Below are 27,630 nucleotides of genomic sequence, written 5' to 3' on the forward strand. Positions count from 1 at the left end.
AATGAATGGTTGTAGACAATTTAACTTTAAAAAACAGTTGACAAATCCAAGCCATCCATTTTTTGGTCTAGAAATCAACTTTTGATATATCTATCAATGTCCGGACAAATTGATTTTTTGCGTAAATACATTATTTTACAAGCCCTACGAAATGCACAATTTTAATTACCCAAAAAAATGCGCGAAAGGGGCCCACAGGGGGTTACTGGCAGAAAGCCCCCTCTGTCCGGCTCATCCGGACAGAATTTAATCTCTTCTAGAGTTCGCACTCCCTTATATGAATGTACTATTTTGCCATTTTTTCAATATATTTTTTCACACATCTAATAGCAACATTGGAAATTCATGTTGATAAAAAAAAATATTTTGTGTGTGGATCGTAAAGAAGTATTGAGAGAAAATCATTTCCATTCACCTAAACGAAACACAATTATTTTTTGCGGATAAGAAAAAATACACCATTCTTTCCAATTTTACACCTCAAACTCGATTCAATTTCCAAATTCCCTCCCCTTTCTTTTTTTTAATGCTAATACAATATGTCCTGGTTCAATTTGCGGACACCTCATATTAGTTTCTACAGCTTCCCCACGGTTGTTTCAAATCCCCTCCTTTCCTCTCCTGTAATTCCTTTTTCGCGCCAACTCCACTTATCTTCTTCTTTGGCGTAACCCCTGTTTCACATTCTTTGATTCAGTAATAATACTCACAATGGAACCCACCACACACAGACCGAATCTCCAGAGCAATATTCTGGTACGACTGATCTCATTCTTCGCCTTCCTTTTCCTCGCTCGATTCGCTTACACTCTCACCATCAACCGCGACGACTTATTCTCCTTCTCCTTCTCCTCCTCCTCCTCCGCCGATAACATCCAAGCCTCCGCCGATCAAGAATCTCGTTTACGAAGTTACTACTCCTCGGTTTTCCAAGATTTGATCGTCGATGGCTTCCTCTCGCCCGACTCCAAGTCTCTCTGCATCGAAATCCGGACGGGCCAAGACGTCGTCGCTCTGCAAGAGATCGGAGTCTCGGACTCGGTCGGAATCCACGGCCGGTCCGTTGACCAGCCGTTTCACAACGACACCTTCGACTTTGAGTTCTCCGGCGTATCCGGCCTGGACCGGTCTGCTCAGCCGGCCGAAATCGCTTCCGAAGTTTCAAGAACGCTCAAATCGGGAGGCTTCTTGTTGTCCACACGGCCGCGAAAGACGAATACAGTTTCCATTCACTTCTCGATTTGTTCAGTTCCTGTAAACTGATTCGGTACCGCGACATCGACGGCCCCAGTCGGTTGACGCCATCGGTACGCGAGGTTGTTCTGATGAAAGAGAATGGGAATCGATCTATTAACGGCAATTCGGATAGCAAGTGTTCTGTGCCGGGGTATAAGCGGGAATTGGTAAGAAATGCAGAGCCGTTGATTGAAAAAGAGCCTTTGAAACCTTGGATTACTTTCAAAAGGAACACAAGGAACGTTAAGTATCTAACTTCTATGGTCGATATCAGTTTCAAGAACAGATACGTGTACATCGATGTTGGAGCAAGGAGTTATGGTTCAAGCATCGGTAGTTGGTTCAAAAAACAGTACCCGAAACAGAACAAGACCTTCGACGTTTACGCGATCGAGGCCGGTAAGGCGTTTCGCGAGGAGTACCGGAGGAGAAAGAAGAAGAGGGTCACCCTGCTGCCTTACGCGGCGTGGGTGAGGAACGAGACGCTGTTCTTTGGAATAAGTCGCAAGCCGACCCGGCGGAGAGGTGAGGACGAGAAGGGTAGAGGGATGGGCAGGGTTCAGGCAGCGCAGTCGTCGAGCGGTTTCGTTAATGGGGACTCGGACAAGATCGAGGGGTTCGATTTCGCTGTTTGGTTGAAGAGCGCGGTTTCGGAGAGGGATTTTGTGGTGGTGAAGATGGATGTCGAAGGGGCCGAGTTTTACTTGGTTCCGAGGTTGGTGTAGACCGGAGCGATTTGTTTGATCGATGAGATGTTTGTTGAGTGCCATTACAGTAGGTGGCAGAGGTGTTGCCATGGTGAGAGGAGTCCCAAGTTTCAGAAGACATATGCACAGTGCTTGGACATGTTTTCAGCTCTTAGAGAGAGTGGAGTTCTTGTACATCAATGGTGATGACTGTTTAACACTAGGGTTATTTTCTTTGATCCTCTCGGTTATGCTATTGACAGCCCATCGTTAATAAGGGAAAAAGAATACAAACAAACAAACACAATTTCACATGCACTTTTAACGCTTTTATTAAGCGCTCAATAAATTATTTAGGTAGGAACATCGTCATTCACTTTTGTTGAATGATTGAAACACATTGAGTGACTGACTCAAATTGATTGTGAGGTGACAATTTTTAATTTGCAGGAACACATTGAGTGACTGACTCAAATTGTGAGGTGATGATTTTTAATTTACAGAGAGTACCACATGACAATGTCACGTGATGCTCCGAAAGTACGCAATAATTGGCTCTTAATACATGAAAAATTACGTGTGTTTTTTTAATCATTTTCCTGCCTCATGGGCCGTTATTAGGGAGAAAATTTTGGATATGGGGTATTGCCACGTGGTGCCTGGCACTCCATCCGAGCTGTTCAGTACACTTTTAGACGGCTCAAATTTGAGGATGGTCTTTTGGACATTTTGCCCTTAAAATTTATTTCCTCCAATCTGAGTCATTCAAAAGTGTATTGGACGACTTAGATAGGATGGCAATACCTTCCCCGTACCCAAAATTTGGCTTCTTATAGTATTTGTTTCTCTCTCTCTCTCTCTCTCTCTCTCTCTCTCTCTCTCCTCGTACGTGGAAATGGCATGCTGTTCCAAATCGGGTGTTCGTCCATCCATTTCTCAATCCTCCAAAGTTGGGCCCCTCTCTCTCTCTCTCTCTCTCTCTCTCTCTCTCTCTCTCCGTATCCCTAACGTGAACAAAAACCTCTCTCATAATCAAGACAATGATGGATTAGGATCTTTAAGACCAGCATAATTTTTGCGGTAATGGAGATTCATGACGAGGTTGGGCTGAATTCCCTATTGGGCGACTATGTGTGCTACGACGAGCAGCAGATAAACTCGAGGGGAATATGGTTCGGTGACCACCCTCTCGAGTTTTCAATGCCATCTCTGCTGTTGCAATTGTCCCTCGTCTCCGTTATCACCCGCCTCATCTACCTCGCTCTCAAGCCCTTTGGCCAACCCTTGATTGTCTCCCAAATCCTCGTAAGCTTCCTACTTTCTCTGTTTGCATTGTGATTTCCTTGTTTAATCCTGTTATGTTATTTTTGCGCTTTGCCTTCTCTTTTGATGAATCAAGACCCTCTCATATGATGATATATCTCTCGTGCAATCCCCCTATGTAGCACAAAACAGGACGAATAATGGTCCACTTGACGATACAAATAGTTTCATTTTGATGTGTTAACATCCATGGGGAAAAAAACAAATTCATTGGACGGATCCATTTGAAACTAAGTATATTTGGCACAAAAGAAATAGACGAAGTCAGCCCGTTTATTTCTCTTTTGAAAAATATAATTCGATCAAGTCTGTACCGATGTCAAACCGACCTGATTTTTTGCATGGACGTTAAACATATTGAGACCTAGCTACCAGGTGAAGGGTTTGGATTGTGAGACAGAACAGTGGTGGTCCCATTCCGCTTAACAAAAGGGATCATCAAATGAGAGGATCTCAACTCTCACTACGATATTTAATCAATTTTTTAACAACAATGGTCGATGGTTTATCAGTAGGACTAACACAAAATGACTCTCACTACGATATTTAATCAGTTTTTTAACAACAATGGTCGATGGTTTATCAGTAGGACTAACACAAAAATTGCCCTAATACCACACAATGAATAATGTCAATAAAAGCTGTTTATATATGCGAAATGAAATTTAATCATTAAAGTCATCAATCTGTCCTGGTTTCAGATACGAATAATCAATGAGACATTCAATCAGGAGGAAGTTTTCTTTTATGGGTTAGGTAGTACTCGAGCAATTAGGCTCTATAGATGGTTCTCCATTTCTTTGCCCTGATTCCGGAAATTACACTAAGGCAGTGTTTGGTTCATTTGATTTAAGTGGGAATAGAACGATAGTTCCCTTGCAATGCCGTGTCTTACATTTGGGTGGGTGGAAAAATTTGACGGCTAGAAATGTGATCAGCATCCACTAACTTAGGTAAATGGACATTACTTGGCCAGTCGTTCCCAAAAATCATTCCAGCAAAGGAAGCACTAAGTAAATTTGGTTAATCAGGGAGTTTGGGTCTGCACTATGGAGACCCTCTTGCTATGCTATTTTGTATCTGTACATGGTATGCAACTTTAAAAGTAACTTTTTACTACTTTTTGCTCGCAAATAGAAGAACCTTTTTATTGGCAAGTCACGTATGAGAAAACTATGAGAACTATGAATGACTTGGCTAATTGTTGTTGTTATGGTCATTTTTGTTGAGCAGGGTGGTGTTGTCTTAGGTCCATCTATCCTGGGGCAAAATACAGCATTCCTAACAAATGTGTTTCCGAAAAGAGGCAGATATATTGTTGACACATTCTCAGTGTTTGGATTGACCCTCTTTATCTTTCTAATCGGAGTGAAAATGGATCCTGGTATGGTTTTAAGATCGGGTAGAAAAGCTTTAGCGATAGGAGTACTAGGGTTTTTCATTCCTTATGGACTAGCCAGTTTTGTTGCCTTTCTCCTCGAGCGTTTCCTATCTTTGGACAATGAGCTTTCAACTGTGCTTCCCACTATAATAATGATGCAGTCCATGGCGAGCTTCCCTGTTATAGCCTGCTTTCTTGAGGAACTCAAGATTCTTAATTCAGAGATTGGGCGATTAGCCTCTTCATCTTCTATTATCTGCGATATATGTCACTGGACCATCATTTCAGTTCAGTATGCTGTGAAACTAGCCATGTCAAGGTCATTTAAATTGTCAGTAGGGTCATTTCTGTCCGCTGCCCTCTATGTTGTTGTCATTGTGTTTGGGATCCGTCCAGCGGCTTTGTGGGTAATCAGACATACCCCGGAAGGGAGACCTGTAAAGCGTAGATATATATTTGCAGTCCTTTTGGCGGTTATGTGCTTTGGGCTTATTGGTGAAGTTATCGGCTTGAGTTCCTTTTTTGCATCTTTAGTTTTTGGCTTGGTGATACCGGATGGGCCACCACTGGGGGCTGCATTAGTTGAGAAGCTCGATTCCATTGTTTCTGTTCTCCTCATGCCACTGTTTTTTACTGGCTGTGGACTACAGATGGATGTTTTCGCAATCGAAAAGTTGGGAAATGTAGGGGTTATACAGCTGGTTGTTTTGGTTGCTTTCATTGGAAAGATTTTAGGGACAATGTTGCCCCCTCTCTGCTGCAGGATGCCATTACGAGATGCCTTCTCTCTTGGCCTCATCATGAACTCTAAAGGCATTGTTGAACTTGCGTTGTTGAACGAATGGAAGCAATCCAACGTAAGCTATTTTATCTCTATATCTTGACATTCTCTACCTTCTTCTTTGACCATTACTTGTAATTTGTCATACCGCACATTTTTTCAAGTTTCTTAGACACAATAGAAACAATGTGTCAACGGATTGATTTTTGTCAAACTCATATGTTACTGCTTGATTAAGATATGAGACTGTCGTGATTGGTTCCATGTTTAGGAGAAGTTGTCTGGAAGAAAATGGAAGAGATGTATCTTGCCATTGTATCCAGTAAGATAACCTGATAATACAGATAACAATTCTAAGGAAAAAAATTAATCTGAAACATGAGAAAGACTGTTTGGCTCTGAAGGCACCATGTAGCCAGAGGATACTAGAACTGCCGATGAACAACTGAAAAGAGACTAGAATTGTATAGCACACTTCGACTTCCCATTTCTGCAAGAATTGTTGAAAGTCTTCTGCTTAGGAGTGGATGCTCAACTTATTTTGATCATTACATGTGAACTTAATTAATTGGTCTAATTACCCCGATGCAGGTCCTGAATGATGAATTCTACGCCGTTTTGATGATATCAGTGGTGCTTGTAACGGGAGTAATATCTCCAATCGTAAAAGTCCTCTACGATCCTTCCAAAAGGTATGTCGCTTACAAGCGAAGGACTATTCTACACCTCAGACAAAATGAAGAACTCCGAGTGCTCGCTTGCGTACATAGCCAAGAAAACGTACGTCCAATCATGACCCTTGTTCAAGTCTCGGGTCCTACCAGGGAGAACCCTGTAAATCTAATTGTCCTCCACCTCGTCAAACTCTTGGGCCGCGCCTCATCCCTGCTCATTCCACACCGCGAAAGGGAAAAGCCGTCCTTAAACCCTACACTATCTGAACGAATATTTAACTCCTTCAAAAAGCTTGAACAACAGAGCCATGGCCGCCTCATGTTGCACTGCTACAAAGGAATCTCGCCTTACGCCACAATGCACAACGACGTGTGCTCTCTCGCTTTAGAAAAGAGAACTATCCTCGTCATCGTACCATTCCACAAGCATTGGGTACACGGACAAAGGGTAGAGACCTCATACGCCTTTAGACACTTGAACAAGAACGTGCTCGACAAGGCACCTTGTTCTGTCGGAATCCTCATAGACCGAGGGAGCAAGAAGGCTAGGTATGTAATAGCAGATCCATCATCATACCGGATCGTAGTGCTTTTCTTTGGTGGAGCTGACGATCGAGAGGCATTGGCATATGCTCAAAGAATGTCGCTACATCCCAGCGTAATGCTCACGTTAATCCGGTTCACTGCTGCTTCATCTTCAAATCTAAGTTTTGGGGGTACTGAACGAAGCAAGATGCTAGATGCAGATATTTTGAGCGACTTCAAGCTCAACACGCTTGGGTGTGAGCGAGTTTGGTATAGAGAGGAGGCGGTGGCGAACGGAATGGATGTGGTGGCGATAACCAGATCGGTGTTGGAAAACAATTATGATCTTGTGATGGTGGGGAGACGGCACGCGGACTCATCCATCATGTTTCAGCTCGGGAAGTGGAGTCAGCGCGGAGAGTTGGGGGCGATCGGGGAAATCGTTGCCTCGTCGGATTTCGAGTGCGGGGTTTCGGCGTTGGTAGTGCAGCAGCAGACCAGACTATGGGGATTGCATGATCCGGAGGAATCAACACGCTTGAGAAAAATTGATTTTTAGGCGAATTACTGTATTACACTCTAGACACAGAACAAATATAAACATTTTTTTTTCTTGATTAGTCTTGTAGTTCAAACTTGAGATATACAAATCATAGAGTATTAAAACCAAATTCTACAGGCTGTTAATTGTGATTCTGGGTATTTAGCTTGTATGTGAAAATCTCAGTGGAAGAGAACTGTCATAATTCCCAGACCCTGCACTGCACAACCTAGTTTTGAACTACAGTTGTTGAGTTATTTCTAGCTAGTGCTAATCAAAAGGGTATCTCTCAATCATTGAAATGTCATCTCACCGTAATTAAGATGAATGAACAACCAGAATTTGTCTTCATAACTTTCTACATGGAATTGAAGTTGTGGTTCGTGAACGTAATGGGATCATCTAAGGGTGGAAATTTCTGACACAATACGAGTACCCAACACGAAGTTAGCGGATTAGGGTCGGCTATTTCTAACATGAAACACGAATATGACACGACACAATATATAACACGAAAAGCTAAACATGTTGGGTTATGATTGATAAAATCTTGACACGAACACGAGATGATACAGCACAAACACGACAAAAAACGATGCCCACCTCTAGTCTCATCAGCGATACAAAAATAGGAATGATTTCAAAGTCTTCAATCATCAAAGTAGATAACCAAAGAGCCAAAAAAGGGTTTGAACCGATCTCCGGTTCATTTGTAGAATTGGAGAGGATCCAGTTTCTTGCAATCTGTAACCCCAACCGCCTTCCATTTCTCCCGCTTCACCGCACGTCTCTCTTTTTTTGCCATTGCCTGATCATGAGCTCTCTCTCTCTCTCTCTCAAACATACAAACAACACAGACTGAATTTGTGCAAAAAAAGAAATTGGGTTTCCACCTCTGTACAGATTAGATTAGAGCATTAGACAATGGAGGAGACGGAGAGCACAAGGGGGCTGATGTCCTCGGCGGGACTGGTCCCCGGACCTTATGGCGAAGAAACAATGGTGTGCCAAAAGACCCACATAAGCAACTCCAGGGTCTCCATTTGGTTCGGAGGTGACCCTTTTGCCTACTCCACCCCTGTTCTCTTCGCCCAATTCGTCCTCATTTTCCTCGTCACCAGATCCGTTTTCATCTTCCTCAAACCACTTAGACAGAACCTGATGAGTGCCCAAATCATTGTAAGTAAGATCCTAATTCCCCTCTTCTCCTTTCATATCCAAACCATGAGATGTGTTGTAGTTTTAATCTTCTTTCGAGGTGTTTTGTATTTACCTTTTTTGGTTCAACGGTTAGGTGGTTAGGTGTTGTTGGGTCAGCTTACACGCAACTCAACAAATCTCTCCCGGTCCGGTCAAAGACATACCATCCACGCCGAAATTAGGAGTTCATAATAAATTACTTTATTGTGGTTTGACCCCAAGAATCGAAGCATTTCGATTGTATGAAAAGCAAACCCACTGACCAACAGTGACTAAGCTAGGGGCTTATAGTTACTGTACTCATATGGCTTCTTTATTTATCTAGACTTTTGAGCATGAGATTGGAGTGTGCATGTATGAGGGATTATATTATCTAGGCCTAGTTGAAACTTTTGTGTTAAGCTCCGTTTGATTAAATTGAAAATCATAAAAAATGCAGGGGGAAAACTAACACTTCATGTCGTTTGATTAGCATCAAAATAGTATAAAGTGCAGGAAAGATAATTTTCTCGTGCAGCGTGTTTAAGCGTGCTTACATATTTTTTAGGAAACTTTATATCCATCTCAAAACTAAAAATCAATTGGTAATGAGTGAAGAGGTCTCAGATGTTATTAAGTGATCACTCATTTCACTCCCAAGCAACGTAGGATTCATTTCCTTAACATCCCCCTCACGTGCAGCCGCACTTTGAGGTCTGTCACGTGTGGCCACTTTTTGGATCCTATCATCATGCAGCCTTTTTGCTAGTCTGTCATCGTGGGGTGTGGATTGTGAATTTTTAAAATGTGGGGCGGAACGGGTCCTGCTCTGATACCATGAGGAAACTTTAAATCCATCTCAAAACCAATAATTGGTAATGAATGAAGAGGTGATGTTATTAAGTGATCACTCATTCCACTCCCAGACAATGTGGGATTCATTTCCTTAACACAATCTCGTTTAAAGCACATGAGAAATTATTTTTCATTGTGAAAGTTGTCATCTTCTTATGACACTTTCCATTTTGTTCAAAAAAAAGTTCTTTTAAATTTCTGTTCTTTTACTTCACTTTTTTTCATTTTCACTTTTTAGCATAATTTTCTTTCTGATCAACGGACCCTTAAGGATTAACTATTCATCGGATTTGTAACCGGACATGAGATATACTCATACAAGGTAGAGTTGGTATTATTAATCCGCTCACTATTTACTTTGATAGGATTGCTAATCCGGCAAGTTTATATAATATCTCACGTCATGCAAACGGGACCTTAGTGTTGCAGAGGCCATCTTGCGAAGGTGGAGGGCCGAGCGGAGAGGGAAAAAGTCAACTACATTGTACCTTCAACTAGGATTTCTGCGAGAAGATAGGCTGTGGGAGTTGCGCTTTGCAATCCTTATTTCTGTGTAATGGATTGTTGTTTCTGTTCGTCTACATGTAGGCATGCCACCTCTAAATCACAATATCTTGTTTTTCTCATGTTTTGTGATTGTTTTGTTTTCTTTATTGTTTGGGTGAATGTTTTGCTCTTGTTCTTGCATAATCAATCTATTCAATACAGGCTGGTATAATTATGGGGCCATCGTTTCTAGCACATTACAGATCATATGCACGGAAGCTCCTTCCTCCGGGAGGCAATATGATTCTTTCCACGGCTGCAGATATTGGTCTCATGCTTCACCTATTTCTACTAGGAGTTCAGATTGACGTGACCATGTTAAAAAAAGCAGGAAGAAGTGCTATGCTGATAGGCACCGTCGGTTTTGCATTGGCCATTGTTCTCGGTGGACTGGCCTTGGCGACTCTAGCTCATGTCATCAAATTGGACGATAGGTTACTAAGATCCCTCCCTGTTGTTGTGGCTGTGAACTCCATATCTTCGTTTCCCGTTACCACTAGCCTTCTAGCCGATCTGAACATTCTCAATTCGGAGATGGGCCGATTAGCCAGCTTTACATCTATGGTGGGTGACTTGTGCAGCTATTTTGTCGCGACAGTGATGGCTAAAGTTACTATAGCAATACGCACATCGCAATGGGGGTTGCTCTGGTCCCTTTTCTGGATCGCGGTCTACCTGTTGGCGATTGTGTTTCTTCTACGGCCATTGATATTGCTGGTTGCCAATCGAATCCCAGAAGGAGCACCCATCAAGGAGTCTCACATTGTTTTCATACTTGTGATACTGTTTGCATGTGGGTTCTGTGCTGAAGTTCTCGGTCAGCATTCCGGGGTTGGTTCCTTTATTTTGGGCATGGTTGTACCAGATGGGCCACCGTTTGGGGAATCTTTAGTGTATAAGCTAGAGGCAATGTCTAATGGGTTGCTACTTCCTGCGAAGTTTGTGATTACGGGTTTGAATGTGAACTTGTCTTCGATTAAAAGTAGTTCTGCTGCAATAGTGGAGCTCATTATAATTTTTGGGTACATTGGAAAGTTCTTGGGCACCTTAGCTACTTCGTATTACTGTAGTGTGCCGTTGGGGGATGCTGTATGTCTTTCTTTGGTCATGTGCTGCAAAGGCATCATTGACATTTCTGTTTATAACATCCTAGTGGGGGAAGGGGTAAATCTCTCTCTCTCTCTCTCTCTCTCTCTCTCTCTCTCTCTCTCTCTCTCTCTCTCTCTCTCTCTCTCTCTCGCGCGCGCGCGCGCTTGTATGTGTGTACATGCCTGTATCTGTATAGGCATACAAATAGGAGTATCATGTAACATGCAGCTCCTCTCTATTCTTATAGCGGCCACATTCAATTATTTAGCTGGTACATCCAGGACTTCTATGGGAACTTGCCGTAGTTTGGCGTCGTATATATATGCATAGACACACGCACGCACAAACAAAAGACTACATCATACGGGGATGAAGAATCAGTCTTAGGTTGGCAAATATGGGCTATTGTATCGGGTTTCTTTTGGTTAGTTTAAGAGGTGAGAATTTAGGACATGTTTGGTAGGAAAGATGGTGAAGTAACACCGAATGGATGATGAATGAATCCATAATGAAGGGATTGAGAATTTACATCTTCTCGATCATATGGTTGACTGGAAAATTAATAATCAGTTGGGTATCATGCCGTGTAATTTTAAGTAAGTTTTTGGCGTAGTTTTAGCTAGCTAAAAAAAAAAGCAGAAGAGAGAGCCCTTTCAATGAAGCTGATGAGTAGAGTGGTGAGGTGAGAAGACGACAACCAGAGGGAAGTACAAGGGTTTAATTTCTTCGCAATGTCTGAATGGATTGTCGTCGTACAAGTGATTTAAAATTCTTAGATACATACATATATGACTTTTACAAAACTGCAATCAGTTTAATAATGAGATCATCTTATTTTTAGTTCACTTTCTATCATACACAGGTCGTGGACCACCAAGTATACACGCTTCTGATACTCACAATGCTGGTAATAACAGGGATGTCCAGAATTCTAGTAGGGCACCTCTACGATCCCTCAAGAAGGTACATGGTCCAAACAACCAGAAGCTCCATTCAAGATTCCCGTCGCCACAATGTTGATCTCCGAATGCTGGTGTGCATACACAACGAAGACCATGTTCCCACCATTATCAACCTCCTCGAAGCCTCAAACCCCACCAAAAACAGTCCCATTTCCATCTTCGTCTTGAACCTCATGGAGCTCAAAGGAAGAGCTGTAGCAGTTCTGGTCCCTAATTTCCGCAAAGGCAGACTCACCTCCACCGCAAAACATTCTAAACATATAGTAAACGCCTTTAGCTACTACGCTCGGGAAAATCAAGACAGCATGTTTTTGCAGCATTTCACAGCCATGGCACCATATTCTAGCATGCATGATGATATTTGCACTCTGGCACTGGACGCAAACGTAAACATCTTGATTGTGCCATTTCACAAACAATGGACTGTTGATGGAAAAGTTGGAAATGATTTTCACTCTATCCAAATAGTGAATCAAAACGTCATCAACAGGGCACCTTGTTCTGTCGGAGTGTTGGTTGACCGGAATCAGAAAACTGGTTTTTTAACCGGGCAGTTTTTTTTCCGAATTGCATTGCTTTTCCTTGGAGGGGCAGATGACAGGGAAGCACTTGCGTATGCAAGCCGCATGGCAGATCACCCAAAAGTCACCCTCACCGTAGCTTGGATTAGGATGCGGACCAATGACGCATCGATCAGAAAGGAAACAGTTGGCGATCCCGATCCCGACATTGAAATGATGGACGAGTTTAGGGCTAACGCCATGAGGAAGAAGAGGATTGTTTTCAAGGAGGAGAAGGTGGAAGATGCCGTCGGGACTACAGAGGTGATTCATTCTATGGAGGATGGTTTCGATTTGTTCATGGTGGGTAGACACCATGACCCTTACTCGCCGCTTACACTTGGTCTTACAGACTGGAGTGAGTGCCCTGAGCTTGGAGTCATTGGAGATATGTTAGCTTCTTCGGATTTTCGGTTTTCTGCTCTGGTGGTTCAACAACAGCCAAGCGGAACTGGGTTTTTGAATACTAACCTAATTAGGCCGATTAGTAGCTGTACGTAAGGGTGCCAGTTCAAGGGTGGGTTCATCAAGATTCCCCTGATACTGAACAGTCCATTAGATCAGATAACAAATGTAAAGTAAATCTGGAATAGGAGGATTGAGATTTGAGTAAAAGGACTTCGAGAATTCATGAGGTAGATTGAACTTCCCATGATTCAGTGGTGTAGTAGCGGATTGTATTCGTAAACGGATCGGATCCGTTAAATTTTGGATTTGCAAACTTTGATCAAACGGATTATCGGACCATATTTTGGCAATTGAATTCGGATTTAATTCAGTCATTGACAAGCCTCGTTGCAGTCACCTAAAAGTTTCATGTGTCTAGTAGGCTGATGGGTTGCAATCATCCAAGTCGGTGGACGTACTGTTATTGAAACTTGATCAATAAGTCGTAACTTGTCAGCTGACTGATTATTTCAGTAACAACCTTAAAATTGCTGGGAAATCTGAATGGGTTACTAATTAGTTCGATGTCTAGCTCAATGGACTTTAGGAATAAAATTTTGTAGAATTTCGCAACATAATAATAATTTATCTCCGAAATAAATTCAGAAATTAATATAAAGTCTTACCCTACCACTGTTGTGAGTACAAGCCCACTACGCAATTATCAGAGTTATACACTTTGATCTCCAGGGGCATGAGTTCCTAAAAAAGAATTACAGTAGTTCAATTAGACATTGATATATAATTATATAGGCGGTTCACTTTTTAGTGAAAGATAAATGGATGGTGGAAGCTTTAAAATCATATTTGCCCCATTTCGTCTTTCTCAAATGTGAGTTGTTGACCTTGCTATCGAAAGTCTATCCAATTAATTTTTTGTAGAGACATGCTTTTCTTTGATACTTGAAATAGGAATGGTTTTGGATACTATCGTAGATTCGCGATGGACTCATAACAGTCCAAAATATGGGTGCCACACCTGGTGCATGGTTTGCTATAACCTAGGAGGACATTTATGAATGTCGTTCATTTGATTTGTTGGTTATTTTGTTTGTTTTATAACATATCTGCAATGATTTTGTTTGTCAAAAAACAACATTCATAATCTAATGACCACAAATTAAAAGGAAATAAATATTTATTTTTTTGAATTATATGTGATATATTATGAAAGAATGATCTATTTTATAAAAAATATTTAAAAAATAAAAATCTTAACAGAACGTGACCTCGTGAGTAAAAAACAGAACTTATTTGATGAAGCTAATGAGTTGAAACCAAACCCATGGTGGGTAATCTCTCAGTGAATTGCAACAGTCTAAAACAGAGAAACATCCGAGGTTAGACCTTGCCGCTTCTTCCTCCCGTCCAAGCCTTCACCAACTCTCTCTCTCTCTCTCTCAACCATGTCTCTCTTTCATACTCACTCCCCAATTCTCTCTGCCTTTCTTTCTTTGATTCTACATCCTCCTCAATTTCCAACCAGAGAGAGAAAGAGAAAAAGAAAAAGAAAACAAGCATCAGAAACTCCTCCCTCATGATTGTCCAGCGATGGATGTCGCAGACGCAGTCAATAAAACCTACATCTGCTTCAAACAGAGGCCGACTAGATCCAGAGGCATCTTCTACGGCGATAATCCTTTCAGCTCTTCCAGCTCTGTTCTTCTTGCCCAGCTCTGTATCTCTGCTGTTCTCACTTCCGCCTTACAGTCTCTCATCACCCCTCTCGGTGAAACTTCCTTCGTTGCTCAGACCCTCGTAAGTTTGTTCCTTCGCCTTTTTCTTTCTTTCTTGATAACTCAATGTCCGGTCAGGCCAACTTAGACGCACCTCGAATTCTTTTTCGTTTCTTTTTTTTTTCTCCTACTCTCTTCCCAATTATGAAGATCAATTTTCCGTTTTCTTTTCAAAATCTATTTGTTTTTAACTAATCTGGGACATTGCATAAACTGCTAGCTTGTGATTCGTTCATTTTGAAGTATAAAAACCCTTGGTTGCAGTGGACCCTGAATTTATACTTTACGGGGCACGAGACACGTGTATGTTGACGACAATATGAAATTTTACAGGAAAATGAAGAAATCAAGAGAAAATCATGAAGAACACTGAAACCCTAAGTTGAATCAAGACATGAAATTGATTTTGCCTTTTTCTCGCTTAACTGGATACAGACGACGTGAGAGGTATATATACCCCACTCAACAACTCACAACTGACTTACAACTTGATGACGTCAACCTCCACCACTAAGTATGCTAAAACACTATTACATCACTTAATCAGAAATTAATGACTTTTGCTAACAGCCCCTCGCAAACTCATGGAAGTATCAACTACCATGTGTTTGGTCTTCAAAAACTGAAAATGATCAACTGATAGGGCCTTGGTAAAAATATCAGCAGTTTGTGCTTGAGTTCCAATATGCTGAACAGAAATCCGTTTGCTTAGAACCTTTTCTCTGATGAAATGGTAATCGACCTCCACATGCTTGGTTCTTGCATGAAAGATTGGATTTGAAGCTCATGCGATAGCAGATTGATTGTCACACCAAACAATATGAGGAAGAGCTGGTGGAATACCCAAATCAACCAGTAATTGATGAATCCATGTCACATCTGCTGCTGTGTGAGCAAGTGCTCTATACTCTGCTTCTGTGGATGAACGAGCAACTGTTGGTTGCTTTTTGGCACTCCGGGAGATCAGATTAGGTCCCAAATAAACACAGAACCCAGTAGTAGACCTCCTATCTGAGTGATCCCCAGCCCAATCTGCGTCTGTATATGCTGTTAAATGTAAAGGGCCAGGACTAAAGTACAAGCCTTGATGAATACTCCCTTTTAGGTACCTTAGAATCCTTTTGACAGCAATAAAATGACTGAGTCTGGGGTCATGCATATGCTGACATGCTACATTTACAGCAAATGCAATCTCAGGTCTGGTCAAAGTAAGATATTGTAAAGATCCCACAATTTTTCTGTACCAATGTGGATCAGGCATAGGCAAATCAGGATCTACCAGAGCAGGCTTAACAGAAGAGGGAGAGAAGCTTGGTTTGCAGTCATGCATACCTGCTTTAATCAACAAGTCTTGTGCATACTTAGTTTGAGATAAAAGTAAATTCTGACCATGTCGTAACACCTCAATACCAAGAAAGTAACTGAGTGTACCCAAGTCTTTCATCACAAACCTTCTACTGAGAATACTGATAAGGTCTTGAATATACTCCTTGTCATCTCCAGTGATGACAATATCATCAACATAGACAACAATAAGAGTAATGCCATGTTCTGAATTAGAAATAAAGAGAGAAGAGTCTGCTGTGCTAGCATGAAATCCTTGAGACAACAGAAAACTAGAAAAGGTGGAGAACCAAGCTCTAGGGGCCTGTCTAAGGCCATATAATGCTTTATTCAATTTGTAAACATGATTTGGATAAACAGAATCTTTATACCCAAGAGGTTGTCTCATATATACTTCCTCTTCAATTACACCATGCAAAAATGCATTCAATACATCTAGTTGACGTATAGCTTTATACCTTGCTATACTCCCATCCGAATGTCTTTTGAGTTTATAGATCCACTGACACCCAATGATATTAGCATTGGAAGGTGGAGAAACAACGGTCCAAGTCCCTTGTTTGACCAAGGCTGAATACTCCTCTGCCATAGCATGCTGCCAAACTGTGTGCGACTGCCTCTGAAAAATGAGTAGGCTCCACAGTTGGATCAGCAGCAGAGTTATCATGAGAATCAGGTGTATTGACTGCAGTAAAACCATAGTATGTTTGTGGTTTTGAAATGCCATTTTTAGATCTTGTCACCATTGGATGAGAAAGATTAGAATGTATAGGAAGATTAACCGTAACAGGTGAGGAAGCAATATCAGAAGGTGAAGTAGGAGTAGAAAGAGTAGTTGGAGATGGAGAAGAATGATGCAGAACAGGATCAGAAATGGGAGGGGAAGAAGTTGGACTAGGATAGGCAGAATGACTAATAGGAGAAGATAGAGAACTAGAAGAATTAGAAGTAAGAGAAAGAGGAAAAATGATAGGATCAGGAGGGTGACAAACTGAAGGAACTGAAACTGCAGAAGTAGACTCAAGTGTAGAAAGAGGAACAGAAATAAGCAATATCAATAAAATCTGTGGGAGGAACCTGAAATTTAGTAGGACAAGATTCAATTTTGGTGATAGAAGACTGAGAAACAAGTGTTGAATAAGGAAAAACTTGTTCAACAAATCTAACATGTCTTGAGGTATACACTTTGGAAGTAACAGGATCAAGACATCTATATCCTTCAGTTGCAGGACAATATCCTAGAAAAATGCAGTGAATAGATTTAGGAGTGAGTTTGTTTTGAGCATAGGGTTTTAACCAAGGAAAACAGCTACAACCAAAGGGTTTTAACGCTGCATAATCAGGTGATGATTTGAACAAAAGAAAATAAGGAACCTGAAATTTCAAGGCTGAATGAGGTAACCTATCGGCCAAATAAACTGCAGTTGTTAGAGCTTCAAGCCAAAAGGTTGTAGGAAGACCAGATTGTAATAACAAAGCAATAGTAGTCTCAATAAGGTGTCGATGCTTCCTTTCAACCACACCATTTTGTTCTGGTGTGTGTGGACATGTTGTTTGATGAATAACACCAGTGGTAAGAAACAAAGCAAGAAGAAAAGGGTTCACAAATTCACCACCATTATCAATTCTAACAGTTTTAATATTGGTATGAAACTGAGTAGAAACATAAGCTTTGAAATGAGCTAATGTGTGCTTAACTTTAGATTTGTAATGAAGTGGAAACAACCAAGAGTACATTATAAAATCATCAATTATTAACAAGTAGCGTCTGAAACCTTTATGAGAAGGAATAGGAGAGGGACCCCACACATCCATATGAACAAGTTCAAAAGGAAAAGAAGTATGAGACTCAGACAAAGAAAAAGGTAGTTTATGACTCTTGGCCATATGACAAGCATTACAATTTACATTTCCAAGTTTGGAGACTGGTAAATGAAATTGGTTTATCAAGGACTGAAACAAAGAAGTACTTGGATGACCAAGTTTATTTTGCCAAAGCAGGGTAGTATCAGTGGTGCTTACTAAAGCCGTGGAGGAAAGATCAGTGGTTGTTGAACCTTTAGAGAAGTTCAGCAGAGGATACAGACCCTTGCTGCATGGCCCCTGGTATAGAAGGTGATTGGACTCCTTGTCCTGAATGACAAGACCATTGGAATCAAAAATAAGAACACAATTATTATCTTTGGAAAACTGGTGTACAGAAAGAAGATTATGAGTGATAGCAGGTGTATGCAGAATGTGTGACAATCTAAAATGAGCATTTGGTGTAGTTAACACAGCTGATCCAGAGTGAGTAACTTGAAGCTGTGACCCATTGCCCACTTGTACACCACCATTCACAGAAGAGATTTGAGGATACTCAATATTGTGCAAATTATTTGTGATGTGTGATGTAGCCCCACTGTGAAAATACCATGGATTACCTGATGAACCAATATTTGGAAAGCCAACACCTTGGGAACAGAAAAACCAGTGGGTAGAGTAGTTGGCGGAACTGCATTAGGCTCTGAGTTAGAAAAAATCCCTCCAGAAAATCCAGCAACATTTGCCTGTGCATAAGGAGGCCCAGTGGTTGGAGCATAAGAAGTAGGACCATTTTGAGCATAATTTCCAAAAGCACATGTAGGAATGGAGAACTGTGGTGCTGAGGAAAAAGGTCTTGGGGACTGATATTGACCAGGTAATCCATAAGACTGCATGCCATTAGTTTGAAAAGAGGGTGGATATAGAGTAGGCGCACGCCACTGTGACTGCTGAAATCTAGGTTGAGGCAAGTAATTTGTAGGATAAACTGGTGAAAAGGTTTTATCAAAAGGAGAATATTGACCTTTATAATAGCAGTATTGAGTGACATGGTTTGTTTTTCCACAAATGCCACAGGGGTCTCTGGAAAATCTAGGGCCTCTTCCCCCTCTACCTCTGTTAAAATTCCTAACCTGAGGTTGAAAGAACTGAGATTGGGGTAAGAACTGTTGCTGACGTTGAGGCAAGAACTGTGGCTGAGGTTGAGGTTGAGGTTGAGGTTGAGGTAAGAACTGTGGCTGGGGTAAAAACAGATTAGAAGATGGAAACTGTTGAGATACAGAGGCACTAGTATTTGAAGTAGATGCAAAACCATTAGTAACTGAAGTTGATGGCATAGAGGTGGTATGAGTGGCAACTAAAGCAGAATTTGTTTCAACAGTTTCAGTAGAATCATGTGACATTTGAATATCCTCACCACTCAGCATAGTTACCAATTCATCAAACGAAAGATCTGTGTTTCGGCCACTTGTTCTGATTCCAGATTTAAAACCATTAAACGCAGGAGGTAATCCATGTAACGTATGAAAAATGAGATCCTCATCAGACAGAGGATTCCCAGCAGCAGCTAATCTCTGAGCACAAGACTTTATGTTGTCAATATATGACTCCATTGATGAAGTCTTGGTGAGACTATAGAGTTTGCTTCTCAACTCATGGACATGAGTTCGTGATAGAGAATTGTATCGAGTGTTCAAAGAATGCCAAACCTCATAACTATGCTTCTCAACTCATGGACATGAGTTCGTGATAGAGAATTGTATCGAGTGTTCAAAGAATGCCAAACCTCATAACTATGACAAAACCCTAACACATATGGCAAGGTAGTTTGAGACAATGATGCAGTTAAACAGGCCAATAGCTGTGAGTCGATGAGTTTCCAGAGAGCAAAGTCAGGATTTGTTACCATTTCTCCAGTGGAATTGCGAATCTGAGTTGAAGGACATGCAACCGTACCATCGACATAACCAAGAAATCCATTAGCATTCAGAACGTTCTCAACTTGCGTCTTCCAAAGAAGAAAATTGGAGCCATCGAGTTTGCTATTCACTAAGGAGTGAAAATTGGCAACCAAGAAGGCAAGCGAAGGTGGAAGCGTGACTGCAGATGTCGCCATTGAAGAGGATTCAAGATCACAGAAACAGAAACAGAAACGAAGAGATTTGAGAAGAGGATCGAGAGACTTTCGTCGTCAATGCTCTGATACCATATGAAATTTTACAGGAAAATGAAGAAATCAAGAGAAAATCATGAAGAACACTGAAACCCTAAGTTGAATCTAGACATGAAATTTTTTATTTTTTTTTATTTTTTTTGATCCGCATCTAGACATGAAATTGATTTTGCCTTTTCTCGCTTTAACTGGATACAGACGACGTGAGAGCTATATATACCCCACTCAACAACTCACAACTGACTTACAACTTGATGACGTCAAGCTCCACTAACTAATCACTAAGTATACTAAAACACTATTACATCACTTAATCAGAAATTAATGACTTTTGCTAACAGACAACGAGTATATTTTATTGGTATCTCTGACAAATAGACGAGATTGTGTGGATATAGAGGTAGCCACTATTTAACCTTACACGTGATAAAAAAATGATTCATAACTTGAAATTTTGGGGGGCGTTTTTTGAGAATTTTAAGATTTTTTAATCTAAGGGACAATTGGAGGGGTCAATCCCATGAAATTTTTTTCAAATTAACCTCTGGTTTCAAATTAAAAGGCTAAACGGTTTTGGTTGCCAGGTTTTGAAAGCATCTCCACCGTTTTTCGCCAATTGCCAAAATTTGGCTTGCTGGACTGACATTTTTTAATCATCAGTTTGTAACTGTGGTGTTGTACTGATTTAATGCTATTTTTGGGACAAGTATTTCTTTTGTACCGTTGGGTTAAAAAGCATTGGGAATGAAAAGAACTAACAGTGATGGTGCAATTTTGGGACCAAATTTGGCTTCGCCATTGTTTGCACGACTCTTGGCTCATTGCTGCAGCTGCTTTTGGCCTGACAAGCCAGATTTTTGCTTTTGGCAATGAATTTGGCACACCGATGAAGTTGCTTTGATGCGGTTATCTTCTGTTTGATTTTCAGCCCTTTGTATCCTAGCCGTTTTTTAGTACAGTGGCCACTGTTATTAAATGGGAGAGATCATCGATGTCTTTCTTATATTTTCGTGTCTCTAAGAATACTGTCATATTCTTGTCTCACTAGATTTATGAACTTTTTGTTATAGTACAAAAGAGCCAAGCTCATATGAAACAAGTGATCATAGAACCACTCACTGTAGAAACGTTTTGGTGACACCCATCTGGCCACATATCATCTAACACCGCGTCATGTTTTTGTGTATTAAACAGGTTGGTTTGGCGTTAGGTCCATGGGTTCTTGGGAAAGCAGCTGGTTCAGTTAGAGACCTCATCTTCCCACTCGATAGCGTCTATGTCAGTGAAACAGCTTCCTACTTTGGGTTGACGTTCTTCCTATTCCTCATCGGAGTCAAAATGGACGCAACTTCCCTGAGGAAACTCGAAAAGAGAGCCATAGTTATAGGAATGTGCACCTTCTTCATCCCTTTGGCGCTCAACCATGCCTTGGCTGTCCTTCTACTTCACTCTGTCACCATGGGCCCTGTTCTACACCATTCACTATTTTGGATCGCATCATTTGAGTGCTTAAGCTCCTTCCACGTCATCTCCTGCCTCCTTCATGATCTCAAGCTCCTCAATTCTGAGCTAGGAAGACTAGCCATTTCTGCATCGATGATCAGTGGAACATGCAGCTGGACATGGTCATTGATCCTCTTCATGATCAGGCAAAGTTACATCGCCAGAAGGAATATTCTTCCACAAATGTGTGCGTTAGTCACCTGCTTGATTGTTATCATTGTATACATCCTTCGGCCAATACTGTTTTGGATTGTTAGAAGAACAGGCGAAGATAAAGCAATCAAAGAGATCTATATCTTCCTTGTCTTTGTCATGGTTTTGGGGTGTTCACTGCTTGGAGAATTGATCGGGCAACATTTTTTGTTAGGGCCAATGATTTTGGGGCTGGCGGTGCCAGCTGGACCTCCCTTGGGCACTGCCTTGGTTGCTAAGCTGGATTCCTTTGTTTCGTCTATGCTTTTGCCGATCTACTTTGTTGTCACTGGCGCACATCTTGATTTCTCCTGTATAAGTATCAGGACCTTTGGAATTGTTGAGCTGTTGGCCTTTTTTGGGTTTGTCTGGAAAGTAATGGGAATCATGGTCCCTTCCCTCTACTACAAGATGTCTGTCAAGGATGCAGTGTCGTTAGGCCTCGTCATGAGTACCCAAGGCATCTCCGAGGTTCTAGTCATAGGACGGGCAACACATCTTGGGGTAATGTGAGACTTGTTTCCTGATTCTCCTCACAACAAATTAATTTCCTACTAGAAGTGCTGTTTGGTCACTTGCATGCATGAATATATGAATCATCATCTATCACCCAAAAAGAACTCCTCTCCAGCCGAGCTTTAACTTAGCCTACTATTTCATTTGCCACCCCTGACGTGTTGCATTGCGTTCCCTAGGACAAACGAATGCGAACGCAAATACAAATACATATACAGATATGGGACACGACAATTCTAAAACATAGGGACAAGGATACGGAGGGGTGCAATAAAAAGGGTATAAAGCCATATATTTACACATTTATCTAGTTTGTATTAATGTGAATCTAAATAGTATCCAGAAACACCCAAAGCTAATATTACTATAATTTTTAACTAGCAGTCCTACCTTTTAGTTTTAAAATACTGTAGTTTAAATGAGAGTTTTATCAAGGTGAAATTATTTTATTTGCAAATTTTACCTTTTTAACCGCAGACACGCACGTCCCCAATGTGTACCTTGTGTGAAACTATTATAAGTCATTGGACATATGTGTTCCGCAGCGTGCCCCTTGTTCAACAAAAATACTGCGACAAGTTAGGCGTGTGGGTTCTTCGTAGCCCACTAGGGTCCATAGAGTATCATAATATGCCCGGACATGTTCTAGAGTATCAGGGAACAAAGTTGAAAAGAAATCTTGAGCACTTATGATTTGAGTCATTTGACAATCGAACGCGTGTTTGAGAGTATTGGTGTTCTCTAAGTGTCCAACACAAGTTTGTGGCCTACGGCAACGTGTCCGTGCTTCATTGCTACTCAATGATTCTCATAGTCTGTTTGGATCATGGATTCGTGGTGACATACTGAGGGAGAGAAAAATGTTGAAGAAACCAAAAAAACAAATGAAGCTAAATAAAGTGCCTCCACGAAGGCACAAATTCATGACCGTAGTAGTGATGTATAGTTTCTAGTAGGGACCAGGGTTCTATTGATGGTTCTGTTACTTCGGAAGCGTTATTTTCAATTTCGATGAATATCTGTGATTTGAGTTCAGCCCCCCTCTTCAAAAAGTTCAGCTCCCCTTCATACCATCATCTCTCCATACTCCTTCATACCCCCAATTTTGGGTCCCACCCCGAGACTAAAGCAATGATGCAAACCGTTCATCCTGTAGATATCGTAGAGTGAAACGTATTTGCAGAAAATCAATTTTGATTAGACATCGTTAAGTATGTCAACAAATGGTATTTTGTTTGTTAAAATGGACGGTGGACAGAACATCAAACTTTTACGGGATGGTTTAGGTTGCCGGGTTTGCAAGATAAACAGTTTAGATCAATATTTTGTTCTCAAGAAGAGGCGCCTACAAGTGATAGTATGGAGAGATACGGAGAGACGGGGTATGGAGGGAGCCCAACTCAATTTTTGGATATTGCTTGCCTAATCAAACCTAACATCTATGCATCATGTTTGCTCTTTTCCTGTGCAGTACATTGATAAGGAATCATACACTCTCGTGTTCATGTCAATGCTAATCATCTCTGCTGCCACCACACCAATAGTGAAAGTCCTCTACAAGCCATCCAAGAAATACATTGCCCACAAGAGGAGGACGATCCAACACACCAAACCAGGTGCCGAACTCAGACTCCTCGCGTGCATCTACCACGAAGACCACACCCCTTCCATCATCAATCTCCTCGAGGCCTCCAACCCAACCCCCAAGAGCCCGGTTTTCTTCTACCCTGTCCACCTCATTGAGCTTGCAGGTCGATCTGCCCCACTCCTGGTGGCTCACCAACTTGGAAAAAGGCCCGCGTTTAACTCCCACGATTCAGACCGCATAGTCAACGCTTTCAGATTATACGAGCAGCACAACCAGGGAACAGTGATAGTGAACCCTTTCACAGCCATTTCGCCTTTTGAAACAATGCACAACGAGGTTTGTGCACTTGCTCTAGATAAGAAGGTTTCCATGGTGATACTGCCGTTTCATAAGTTTGGGGGGATGGAGGAAGCTGAAGTGTCCGCCAACGCTGCCAGATCGTTGAATCGAAACATCCTAAGAATGGCCCCGTGCTCTGTTGGGATTTTAGTTGACCGGGGCACCTTGGGCAGAAGCTCCCATAATGGGACGAGCAGGACTTCGTATAGCATCAGCGTGATCTTCTTGGGCGGTCAGGATGATAGGGAGGCACTGGCGTATTCTAATAGAATGGCGAAGCATCCAAACGTAGCCATCTCTGTTGTCCGCTTGGTTGAATACTCCATCAATAAGTTCAAGATTACCAACGACATGGAGCGCGACATCGAGTTGATCAATGAGTTCAGGATCTCCAACGCAAGGAGCGAGTGTTGCAATTACAAGGAGGAGGTGGTGAGTGATACCGTGGAGGTGGTGAGCGTGGTGAGGGCGATGGAGAATTCGTTCGACCTAATTCTGGTGGGAAGACGACATGAGAGTCATTCAGCGTTGTTGCACGGGCTGCAGGAATGGAATGAGTTTCCGGAGCTGGGGTTTTTCGGAGACATGCTGTCGTCATCCGATTCGAATTGCAGAGTGTCGGTGCTGGTGGTGCAACAGGGGAATGTGGGCGGAGAAACAATGATCGAAAGCCCGAAATGTGCTGTTTTGGATGTATCTTCTTATGACAATGGGAAAGTGTGGCCAACTAATTCCAACTGGTCTAATGGATGATAGGGCAAAGGAATTTGCAGCAAGCTAGCAGAAGATACTTTTTAGTTTCCCAAGTCCTCTTATGTACACTTGTGAGACTTGGTCACAAAAGAAGTTGTAGGAAATGAAGCTTTTTACCCCCAGAATTGTGATCACTTCTGTTCAATTCTGCAATCTTTCCTCTCCAGAATAGAGAGGAAGGAATGGAGACAGTGAGTGGTTTTGTAATGGTTATATAGACTTATAGTGTAACAAGGGCTTTTGCTTTTGTTTTTTGTTTTTCTTGTTCAAATAATCAAAAGATGATGTAAAGAATTTTGGTTGTTTGAATCAGAAAAGCTTGATTGACTAAGAAATGCATTGTCACCAATCTATATAAAAAATGATATGATCCATTATACCGAATCCATGATATTGTTCATGAAAGAAACTGGACGGTCCAGATTTATTTTATAGTGTCATGGACTGTATAATGTTTTTCCTTTGTGTGAGTGCAAATTCAGTCACATTAGTAAATCTGGACCGTTTAATTTTTTTATGGACATTTTCATGGATTCAGTGTCATGGACTCTATATACTATTCTTCCTTTTTGTCTCTCTTTTTGGGTGCAAATTCAGTCACAATCCTCAAATTTAGTGATGCTATTATTATGTAACTTTACCGGATAAAGAAGAGTTTCTTGCATGCAATTAAATGCTATTGTTAAATATAATTTCTGAAATTGGAATAATAAATTTAAGATTGCAGCCTAAAATTATGAGCCAATGTTCAAATTAATAAGGAAATTAATCAGAAGTTTACTTCGAAGGTTTCAGATGTAATCTACATCGTTTGCCGATCAAATCTTTATGCACTCGAGGTACAATATTATTTAAATACGGAGTATTAATCAAGTGGTGATTAAACTCATTAGATTACTCTGTATGGAAAATCACGAATTCAAACTTCGAGGTTGTATGAATGATTAATTTTTTTAACACCATCCTTGGGTGATCTGGGCTACTCGCAAGAGCGTTCAAAATCGTGTGCCATGAGAGATTATATTACAGGTAGTTAAAAAATTAATCGAGACGTACGAAAACTCTGACAACCTGTAAAGTTTAGAACAAAGTTGAGCATTGGTGATTGAGAATCACTCCAATCTAGAGCGGGAGAGAGAGAGAGAGTCAAGCCAACTTCTTCTTCGATCCCTTGGGATTGTGGCCTGGTTTTACTCCTGACTGATGCACGCAATTTCCAACACCAAGTCGTCATCGGTTGAGAACCCGAGGGCATGCACAATAGTTGAAAATTTTCACTTGTCAATTTGATGAAGACTAGACATAATCTAAATATTAACTAAAATTAGCGTAACCTAGTTATTCTGTCTCTGATAATCGATACTTGGACTTAGCTTTTATTCTGCGGAATAATAGTTAATTTTTCGTATTTTTTTTATAAATTCAATTTTGATAGGGTACGACACGATCACTTACCGATTTGATGAAGCCTAGACGTAGGTGATTTCCATACACTAATACGTGTATTTGATTGTGAGGAAAGTTGTACGAAATATATGTTTTAAAAAGAACAAGTTGCCAGCTTTGTTTGCATTTATATTTTGGTGTAGCGGCGACACGTCGTTACTTCCAACGCTTTGATTTATGCACACGTTTAGAGCCAGCTTTTAGAGCTTTCTCCTCCGTACAAACCTCACTTTTTGTTTTTTTAGGAACTAGCTGTTCGGATCAATTTATGCACTTAAATTAATTCAGAAGGACCAATGCCACCGTTAGTTTGCAGAGGTTCCATTTAAAACTATCAATTAAAGCTCTTTATGAACCGGCTCCAAAAAAAATTAAGAACATCATGAAAAGTTTCGAACATGAAATATTGAGAAGCAAATTTCTATGTCTCACGCCTTTGACCACTCCACTAACTACAACAACTTTTCTTCTATTGCTCTCTCTCTCTCTAGCTAGGATGGTAGAATGAATAGCTGGATAAGCTGTATCAATTAATTAGTAATTAAGTAATTCATTAGTAAACAAAATGGGTAATCTAGCTGTACTTAATTAGTTAAGTTTCCTTTGAGATCGATCAAAGGTTCATCTCTAGTTTGGTCATTGAATATCAACAACTCGTTAAACAGGCAATCATATAGTAGTATATCCTAGTGCATGCATACTCATCGAGATTCGAGACAAATCAATAACTCATAAAAATTGATCACAATTAACAAATCCAAATGGCTTAATAAGCCAAACCTAGCATTTTTGCAAATTACATTTTATTCGTTCAGCTTTAATTATTACTCTGATTTGAATTTGTTAGATTTTTGTGAGTAATTTTTCAATTTTTTTTTAACTCGAATGTTAAGGTATTTTAATGGGTAATTCAGGTCTTTGTGGAAGATTTGCAGTGGTTTGGTTGGTGGAGGGATGGGAAAGGAAGAGTAAAGTAGGGGCATTTCAGTCCCATACTCAGCGTTCCAAAGTACATGAATCATTTAATGCAATTTTATCATATGCCCTTTTAGGTACATATTAACAAGACCCTTATCTTAAAATTATGAGTCAATTTAACCCTTTTAACAGTAGTATTTTTGAGAAATCAGGTCACTTAAATTTCGTCGTTCATCACCTGCATTATCGCTCGTATGATTTGAAAGGAGTTTGCTAGGGAACAAAACAATTACAATGTTTGAAACTATTTTTTAAAACTCGTTACTAGCTAATATTTATCTAAACTTTAGCAACCATGCAACGAATCATTCAGCTCAGCTCGACTTGACTTGGCTCAGTGTCCGTCGTACGTAGTTTCTTTAGTTTGATCATCACAAAAGATGAATCTCTGAGCAAGATCGACAACCGTGAAAGCTAGCTGTTAAAAGTACGGAAATTTGAATATCTAATGTAAGATCAACCATGAGGTTCAAT

General features: G+C 40.8%; 3 protein-coding genes and 1 pseudogene across 4 annotated transcripts; all 4 read left to right on the top strand.

Moving 5' to 3' along the window:
- The first annotated feature begins 711 nt into the window (after positions 1 to 711).
- LOC131313823 (uncharacterized) lies at positions 712 to 2,240 on the top strand (annotated as a pseudogene).
- Positions 2,241 to 2,817: 577 nt separating this feature from the next.
- On the top strand, positions 2,818 to 7,351 carry LOC131314251 (cation/H(+) antiporter 15-like). The gene is made up of 3 exons (XM_058342772.1): positions 2,818 to 3,227; positions 4,479 to 5,483; positions 5,999 to 7,351. The coding sequence occupies exons 1-3, from the start codon at positions 3,006 to 3,008 to the stop codon at positions 7,163 to 7,165; spliced, it is 2,394 nt and encodes a 797-aa protein (XP_058198755.1). The 5' UTR covers positions 2,818 to 3,005; the 3' UTR covers positions 7,166 to 7,351.
- Positions 7,352 to 7,889: 538 nt separating this feature from the next.
- On the top strand, positions 7,890 to 13,096 carry LOC131314252 (cation/H(+) antiporter 14-like). Of its 2 annotated transcripts, none has more exons than XM_058342773.1 (3): positions 7,890 to 8,326; positions 9,890 to 10,891; positions 11,679 to 13,096. In XM_058342773.1, the coding sequence occupies exons 1-3, from the start codon at positions 8,072 to 8,074 to the stop codon at positions 12,837 to 12,839; spliced, it is 2,418 nt and encodes an 805-aa protein (XP_058198756.1). In that variant the 5' UTR covers positions 7,890 to 8,071; the 3' UTR covers positions 12,840 to 13,096. The 2 variants fall into 2 exon arrangements, with proteins under 2 accessions (XP_058198756.1, XP_058198757.1); XM_058342774.1 differs by having other exon boundaries at positions 8,190 to 8,330.
- A 955-nt stretch (positions 13,097 to 14,051) lies between these two features.
- LOC131314253 (cation/H(+) antiporter 15-like) lies at positions 14,052 to 24,916 on the top strand. Its single transcript, XM_058342776.1, has 3 exons — positions 14,052 to 14,543; positions 21,036 to 22,040; positions 23,524 to 24,916. The coding sequence occupies exons 1-3, from the start codon at positions 14,337 to 14,339 to the stop codon at positions 24,730 to 24,732; spliced, it is 2,421 nt and encodes an 806-aa protein (XP_058198759.1). The 5' UTR covers positions 14,052 to 14,336; the 3' UTR covers positions 24,733 to 24,916.
- The last annotated feature ends 2,714 nt before the right edge of the window (positions 24,917 to 27,630 follow it).

This window comes from Rhododendron vialii, chromosome 13a (assembly GCF_030253575.1).
Source record: "Rhododendron vialii isolate Sample 1 chromosome 13a, ASM3025357v1".
NCBI classification, from domain to species: domain Eukaryota; kingdom Viridiplantae; phylum Streptophyta; class Magnoliopsida; order Ericales; family Ericaceae; genus Rhododendron; species Rhododendron vialii.

Coding starts and splice junctions, on each gene's coding strand:
- LOC131314251 (XM_058342772.1), top strand. CDS start 3,006: ATGGAGATTCATGACGAGGTTGGGCTGAATTCCCTATTGGGCGACTAT. Junction 3,228..4,478: donor TGATTGTCTCCCAAATCCTC/GTAAGCTTCCTA, acceptor TTTGTTGAGCAG/GGTGGTGTTGTCTTAGGTCC. Junction 5,484..5,998: donor ACGAATGGAAGCAATCCAAC/GTAAGCTATTTT, acceptor ACCCCGATGCAG/GTCCTGAATGATGAATTCTA.
- LOC131314252 (XM_058342773.1), top strand. CDS start 8,072: ATGGAGGAGACGGAGAGCACAAGGGGGCTGATGTCCTCGGCGGGACTG. Junction 8,327..9,889: donor TGATGAGTGCCCAAATCATT/GTAAGTAAGATC, acceptor TATTCAATACAG/GCTGGTATAATTATGGGGCC. Junction 10,892..11,678: donor ACATCCTAGTGGGGGAAGGG/GTAAATCTCTCT, acceptor TATCATACACAG/GTCGTGGACCACCAAGTATA.
- LOC131314253 (XM_058342776.1), top strand. CDS start 14,337: ATGGATGTCGCAGACGCAGTCAATAAAACCTACATCTGCTTCAAACAG. Junction 14,544..21,035: donor CCTTCGTTGCTCAGACCCTC/GTAAGTTTGTTC, acceptor TGTATTAAACAG/GTTGGTTTGGCGTTAGGTCC. Junction 22,041..23,523: donor GACGGGCAACACATCTTGGG/GTAATGTGAGAC, acceptor TTTCCTGTGCAG/TACATTGATAAGGAATCATA.